This window comes from Trichophyton rubrum (genome assembly GCF_000151425.1).
Source record: "Trichophyton rubrum CBS 118892 genomic scaffold supercont2.5, whole genome shotgun sequence".
In the NCBI taxonomy this organism is placed as follows: domain Eukaryota; kingdom Fungi; phylum Ascomycota; class Eurotiomycetes; order Onygenales; family Arthrodermataceae; genus Trichophyton; species Trichophyton rubrum.
Genome location: NW_003456424.1, coordinates 1,029,874 through 1,037,263, shown reverse-complemented (window position 1 = coordinate 1,037,263; position 7,390 = coordinate 1,029,874). Strand labels below are relative to the sequence as shown.

Here is a 7,390-nt window from a genome sequence, read left to right as displayed (position 1 = left end):
CCACTAAGAAGAGGCGTTCCGTCCACCTTGATCCTTCAAGGTCCTACCCGAGCCGTTCCGCGCTCCAGTATACTGAAAGTGTACCTGTGACGGAGTGTGACAGCGAGTTTACAAGTGGAAGACTTCGTCAACAACAATACAACTATCGAAGCTGGACTATCCTAAGTTGTAACCGAATAGTGGAGTTTCTAGAACATCACATTCAGAGAGGTGTTATCGCGCTGGACGTGGTCATGCATACCAACAAAGTCACCCTTGCAGAAATCTCACGGCTCCTGAGTCAAGGTGCACACAAGGAACGATCCAACTGCGCCATGTTACTTCTCATTGCCATAGAACAAATCGTCACTCTTTTTGAACGCAGTGTGGGGCAGGACCCCTCGGACAGCGATCGTGCTAGCGTCATAGGCAGTATGGGAGGTCTCACAAATATTGGAGCCTGCAAATCCCTATCTCGCGGCAACAGCGGTGGAAACGTTCTGCCTAATCTCCGGTTCGGGTCGTTTCAAATCAGCCAGGATGAACAACTGGAACTTCGGTCTTATTTACTTCAACGTGAGCTACAGCGGTGTCTACAAGTTCTCACCACTCTTCGGGATTCCATTACCCTAGAACCCAATCCCTGCACAAAGCTAGAGGAGCGTGTGGTCAAGCTATCTTCCACCCTCTAATACCATAATAATCCAAAGAAAAGTGTATTTTGAATTTCCTTCATCCCTTGTACATAGAACATTCAGTTTCTCGAGGATTTTACACTAACAAAGAGAACGCCTAAGGCCTCAGTGGCCGGATCTTAACGTTCAAGTCGCCTTTATCCCACATCATCCATACCTTCTGCCGGGAATGCCAGTCTTTTGACTCCTCTGATAACTCCAACTCGAAATTCCAAAGCAGACGTGTGAGAACAAGTCTCATTTCTGCATATGCCAAACTACAGCAAATCCATTAGCATTATTGTCTCCGATTGGCCCGTAACTAGGCCCCAGTCACCGTTGGGGAACACTTACTTCTTTCCGAGACAGTTGCGTGGCCCATAGGAGAACGGCTGATACGCCTTCTTGCAGTCATTTTTGTAACGTTCATCACCTAGCCATCGTTCTGGCACAAACTTTGTCGGATCTGTGAAGTTCTTCGCAGAAGTCATGGCCGCTAGCTGATTGATACCAACAATATAACCCCCCGGGACGTACCGACCGCAGATTGTGGCACCGCCTGGGGGTGTTGTGCGAGGAAATGTGCAAGGAACAGGAGGGTACACCCTCATTGATTCCTGTAGCACTGCATTCAGGTACTCCAGCCCTTGGGTTGATCGCATAGTTATATCAGATTCATGCTGGAAAGTGGACTCGATTTCCTTTCTAAGCTTCTGCATAACTGCTGGGCTTTTGAGCAGATAGAAAAGTGTGCCTTGTTTATGCATATCATGTTAGCCCACATTGCTTCTTCCTTTTCTAGACCTAGACTGTACATACCAGACAGCGCCGATGCAGTGGTCTCGCTACCGGCCATGATCAAGATCTGTGCATTTGCCTCGATCTCATCTTGGGTCATCCCTTTCTCCTCGGTAGCGCGGAGGATATATGTCACTGTCAAAGCTGTCAACGTCGAGGTTCTTATCATATGCAAATCATGGACTTACTAAAGTCAGGTCTGGTAGTTTCTCTACCAAGACGTTCGCGTGCTTTCTTTTGACAAAACATGAACTGGTCCTGTAGATGCTGGCTTTGTTGGAACATACCGGCAATAGTCATCATCATGGGGAAGAGACCAGGGACACGACGGATAATCTGCATGTCCATTACAGACTTAATGGCTGTAAAGATGAGTTCTATCCATGGATGCATGATACCGCTGCGGAGACAACCGAATGGTTCGCCAAATGCGAGGTCTCCAAGGATATCAAACGAAGTGAAGTTGAACCAGCGGACCATATCCACCGTCCCCTTTTTACCCCCTTTTTCACCGATGCTTCGCGCTCGGAGTTCTTCAATTAACTGGCCGACGTACCCAGTAATGATTTCCTGCTGGGCATTGAGAGCTTTGTCTGACATCGGATGAGATAAGAGCCTTCGAAATCGCCGGTGGACTAGGGCAACTTGTCAGCTTCTCTATTTCTGCACGGTCAAACTATATGTGTAGACCATACCATCGTCCTTTGCAACAATCTACACAACAAGATATCAGCTCCAGTCATGATGCACAAGCATAAATCAGCTGCTTACTATTGAATCTACTCCATTTGGAGCGGGTGGAAAGAATGTTAGATCTTTTTCAAAGCTCTCTGTCCTGGTCCCAGTTCGATGTCCTAAATCAAAAATAAAGCCGTCAGCGGGAATCTATAAACTGTAGGAGAAAGTATATCCTCTTATCCTACCACAAATGTCCTCCCAGGCTTCCGCAGTATTATACGACAACTCGTCCGGCGCGATTCTCACGCATGGGCCGTATTTGTCATGCCATTCTTTTGTCTTGTGCGGAAGCCGGCCGATCTTGAGATAGTAGGAATAGTACCACCTGGAAGCGCGAGCTAGCCACGGCCCCGGATATGATCTCAATGGATGGAAGTAAAGGTTATAAACGGTTTTTGCAACGGCAAACAGAACAAGCTGGATTAGTCGGCGGTCAGTATTCAGCTCGAGGAAGAAGCGGGGAAATTAAACATACACCGTAGACAATGGGCAGGAACCCAAATGAGAGAAACATGGCTACAGCGATATGAACAACTGACAATGCTTTACTGCTTGAAAATACTTTCAGCTTCGGAGGAAGTTTTACAGATTATATTTCTATCTACCTCGGCGACTAGGATCGGGATGGGTTGACAGCTCGGTCTCCGAGAGAAACGGGGCCGTATCCCATATTATCAGGCCTTCACCCTTCTGCCTTTCTCCAAACTCCCACGAGTCATCGTTATGTTAGAAATGGATTATTTGCATGCACACAATCTTATTCCAGCCTGGCCATACATGGTTGGGCTGGTTGCAATAATATCTGTCTGGTGGTGTGTCCGTCCAAAGCCAAATAAGATACCTATCATTGGCGATGCTAAGAACCAAAACTTTATGGCTGCATTGGAGGAAGGGTCTCGAAAGGTATTTTATCTTGATAATCCCTTTATACTAGTTTATATACTTTAACTAATCATCAGCAGTATCCAGAATCGTGTTTTCAAATCCCGACTCGTGATATCCCAACCATCATTGTCCCACATAAATGCCTCTCTACTATTGCTTATGCCCCTGAGCATAGGTTGAGCTTGGGAAGGGAGGTGTATGAACGACTAATGGGCCGTTACACTAAGATGGTAAAGAGTGATCACTTGGCTGAGTTTGTACGCGGAGGGCTATCCAAACAACTTGGAGCGAATATTTCCCTACTCCAAGAAGATGCCATATGGACTATCTCGTCACAGATCGGCAATTGTCCAGGTGCGATATCCCTCTATTATAACAATACTCAAGGGTATCAATGTCATGAATTGATAGCTAACTGACATCCCAGAATGGAAACCACTTCAGCTTTTCCCTGCCATGGTCAAACTGGTCCCATTACATATTGGGCGCACCTTTATCAACTCACCTCTTTCTAGGGAGCAAGAATGGGTAAGAGGGATATATACTCTGAAAATAGATGGTGTTTTTACTAATCTTGTTAGATCGACTTGACACTGGAGTATGCTATCTCAACTGTAACGATTGCCGCTAAAATGTCGAACACCCACTGGATGCTACGTCCGTTCAAGGCCCTTTTCCTCCCTGAGATTGGGAAGATGAGCCAGCAATTCAAGCAGGCGAGCAAGCTACTATCCCCAGTATTAAACGCCAGGCTTTTAGGAGATGCTCCAGGTACTAAGGATTTGATGCAATGGATAATTGATAACTATCCAGGACAGAGCAACAACTTGACCCTCCATACAAGATTGCAACTTGAGGCTGTACAAGCGGCAACATATAATTTAGCGTTTCAGGTGAGTGTTCAGATGGTCCATATTCTAAAACAAGGGGTAAGCTAATAAGATATATGCCCAACAGCTCATCCATTTCTTTTTTGATATTCTAGCTCATCCAGAATACATAGAACCATTACAAACTGAGATTCAAACTGTGTTTGATTCCTGTGGCGGGACCTGGACACCAGCAGCTTTGGCAGAGCTCCGTAAATGTGACAGTTTTCTCAAAGAATCTCAAAGATTGAACCCCATCGGCATTGGTAAATACACCCATTTTATCCCAAGCAAAAGCATGTCACTAATATCAAAACAGTCAGTGTAAGCCGTTTTGCTTTGTCGAAGTTTGACTTGCCTGATGGTACCACGGTGCCAGCAGGCATCTCTGTTTCTGCTCCGGCTATGACTGTCAACACAGATCCGTCCCTATGGGAGTGTCCGACGCAGTTTGATGGCTACCGCTTCGAGAAATTGCGCCAAATCAAGGGTAATGAGTACAAGTACCAGTTTTCTTCTATAAGGTAACTATTCACCGATACATGCCATGCAGAAAGACCCTACTAATACCATTACAGTGCCTCGGAGTTGAATTGGGGGTACGGGACACATTCATGCCCCGGGCGTCACTTTGCAAGTAATCAAGTGAAGGTCATTATCGCCGAACTACTTATGAAGTACGACTTCCGTTTCGAGGAGAATATACAGGATAATCAAACACCCAAAAGGCCTGCTAATATTTTTGACGGCGTTCGTATCATGCCGAACCCAGAAGCCAGGATAATGATACGGTCTCGGGAAGTCGGAGTATAGTAGATACCTTATGTTGAAATATTGTAGCTGAAGAGTTCGTTCAATAGCGAGTAGTTACAATATAGATCAAGAATGTTAACTAGTTATTGATTAGAAAATAGCTTCTGTTGATCAATCATGAATTACCCTATTACTTTTTGAATCTATCAATTGAAGACCATGCGTCTCATACTGTCGCTAAGTCATGAACAGTATCCTTGAGAGTAGATACTAGAGGAAGAAGCTGTGAAGACCGGAAACCGATGCCCCCTTACAGCCTTGTAGGCGATATGTTCGGTACCCGAAGAGAGGGATAGGGGTAAGGGCGATAGGATATATAGAGCAAGTAATCACTCCCGAGTCAATGGCACAAACAAAAGTTTCAATTTCACTGAAGAAGCGAACATGTCTATCCCAGCATCTTGTACTGCTCTGGTAGTTGGAGGTGGCCCAGCCGGATCATACGCTGCCTCAGCGTTGGTTCGAGAGGGAGTTGATGTAGTCCTCCTCGAGGCCGATGTCTTCCCCAGGTAAAGGACCCTCTGGCAAATGCCTAGCTTTAAGGGACAGTGGCTAACGTCGATCTTTCTTTTAGATACCATATCGGCGAGAGCATGCTGCCATCTATTCGCCATTTTTTACGATTTATCGACCTAGACTCCAAATTTGATAGTTATGGATTCGTTCAGAAGGTGAGTGCTTTGCAAACAGAACTCTAATCCGTTGTAATAGTTATGGAATTAACACTTTGATAGAACGGGGCTGCCTTCAAGCTGAATTCGAAGCCGGAAGCATGTGAGTACCAATAGATGGTATATCTTGCAAAGACAGGTCTAACTTCAGGGCAAGATACCGACTTCGTTGCGGCTGGTGGTCCCGGAAGCTATGCATGGAACGTAATTCGTTCGGAGGCCGACCACCTCATCTTCAAGCATGCCGGAGAAAATGGAGCCAAAACCTTCGACGGCGTCAAGGTGAATGCTATCAACTTCGAACCGCTCTCCGAAGAAAATTCAGACCCTGTGTCAACAGACCTGGGACGACCGGTCTCCGCTACCTGGACGCGCAAGGCGGACAAGTCCTCCGGGGTGATTAAATTCGAGTATCTCGTGGATGCCACTGGCCGAGCTGGGCTGGTCAGTACCAAATATATGAAGAACAGGACATATAACCAGGGACTGAAGAATGTAGCCACTTGGGGATACTGGAAAGGGGCAAGTTCATATGGCATTGGGACTCCTCGAGAGGGGGACCCTTACTTTGAGGCCATTGCAGGTAAGCTACCCTTTTCAGCAGCATGTTGCATACTGCATATATTCTTTAGTGACAGCAAGTTAACTGTTAAATAGATGGAAGCGGCTGGGTCTGGCTGATCCCCCTGCATGATGGCACCACCTCTATCGGTGTTGTGATGAACCAGGCCATGGCCACAACAAAGAAGCGAGAGGCAGGATCGAGCTCACAGCAGTTCTATCTCGATAATGTGAAGCAAATCCCCGGTATATGGCAGCTTCTTGACAATGCAGAGCTGGTGTCTGACTTGAAGTCTGCATCAGACTGGTCCTACAGCGCCTCAAGCTATGCAAGTCCATGCCTGCGCATCGCCGGAGACGCAGGTTGTTTCATTGATCCTTTTTTCTCTTCGGGAGTCCATCTGGCCTTTGCAAGCGGCCTTTCTGCAGCTCTTAGTATTCGTGCGGCACAGAGGGGAGACTGTGATGAGATGGCCGCAGCAGAATGGCATTCGAAGAAGGTTGCGGAGGGATACACCCGCTTCCTTCTGGTGGTAATGAGTGCCCTGAAGCAAATATCTGATCGCGATGAGCCTGTTCTTACAGACTGGGATGAAGAGAGCTTCAATCGTGCATTTGACCTGTTCCGACCAAGTACGTTCGCTTTCATCCCCAAGGGTCTGGTATAGGGTATCAATACTAACAATGAATGACAGTCATCCAGGGAACGGTCGATGTGGACAAAACTCTCACACAGGCCGAGATTGCTCAAACGATCAATTTCTGTGTCAATGCATTCCAGAATGCCGGTAGAGAAGAACAAGATGCGCTGATGAACAAGATCAAGAGCGTCAGTGAGACAAAAAACGGCGAAGAAACGGACGTTGTTAAGAAGCTTAAAGAAAGTCTCTCCGCCGATGAACGACGGACGCTGAACACTATTCAAGCACGACAGATCATTCGATCCGAGGACACGATGAACATCGATAACTTCACTGTCGACGTTATTGATGGAATGGTCCCAAATCTCAAGCGAGGCTCGCTTGGCCTGCTGAGATACGTACCCAAGGTCAAGGCCGGGCAGCAGGAAGACGAGCTCAGAGCTAAGTTGGGGCTGCCAGAGAAACAGGAGTCCATCTTCTCTTATTAGGGGGTGTAAGTAAGACAAGATAGGGCTATTGTTGCAACTTGAGTCCATTTCACTGCGAGTCGTATATATATTAATGCACGGAAATAAAGGGGTCACGAATATCAGAGCAAATTAGAATCATAACAAGCAAGCAAACAAGTAATTCAGTAAGCAAGAGAAACGCAGAAAGCCAACCGTACACATAGTTATAGCCCATCAGCCACCCTCCACCATCCATCGAATGAAAACACCGTAAATGAAACTATCCGAATGAATGCCATGAAGAGGAGAAAC

The 7,390-nt window shown here is 46.5% G+C and overlaps 4 protein-coding genes across 4 annotated transcripts in view; 3 read left to right on the top strand and 1 right to left on the bottom strand.

Moving 5' to 3' along the window:
• The window catches only part of TERG_05122 (uncharacterized protein), a gene marked incomplete at both ends in the record, with an annotated part of 1,620 nt that extends 949 nt beyond the window's left edge, over window positions 1-671 (top strand). The window contains one exon of the mRNA XM_047748373.1: window positions 3-671. Coding sequence (XP_047604354.1) covers window positions 3-671 — 669 coding nt within the window. The remainder of the gene's footprint in view (window positions 1-2) is intronic.
• A 945-nt stretch (window positions 672-1,616) lies between these two features.
• Window positions 1,617-2,051, bottom strand: TERG_05121 (uncharacterized protein; the record flags this gene model as incomplete). The annotated part of the gene is made up of 1 exon (XM_003234477.2): window positions 1,617-2,051. One exon carries the CDS (start codon window positions 2,049-2,051, stop codon window positions 1,617-1,619), a length of 435 nt encoding a protein of 144 aa, XP_003234525.2.
• An 870-nt stretch (window positions 2,052-2,921) lies between these two features.
• On the top strand, window positions 2,922-4,756 carry TERG_05120 (uncharacterized protein; the record flags this gene model as incomplete). The annotated part of the gene is made up of 7 exons (XM_003234476.1): window positions 2,922-3,092; window positions 3,152-3,428; window positions 3,502-3,602; window positions 3,656-3,967; window positions 4,032-4,209; window positions 4,263-4,467; window positions 4,522-4,756. 7 exons carry the CDS (start codon window positions 2,922-2,924, stop codon window positions 4,754-4,756), a joined length of 1,479 nt encoding a protein of 492 aa, XP_003234524.1.
• A 384-nt stretch (window positions 4,757-5,140) lies between these two features.
• TERG_05119 (uncharacterized protein) lies at window positions 5,141-7,117 on the top strand (the record flags this gene model as incomplete). The annotated part of the gene is made up of 6 exons (XM_003234475.1): window positions 5,141-5,265; window positions 5,331-5,427; window positions 5,491-5,530; window positions 5,585-6,010; window positions 6,085-6,621; window positions 6,684-7,117. 6 exons carry the CDS (start codon window positions 5,141-5,143, stop codon window positions 7,115-7,117), a joined length of 1,659 nt encoding a protein of 552 aa, XP_003234523.1.
• Window positions 7,118-7,390: the final 273 nt, after the last annotated feature.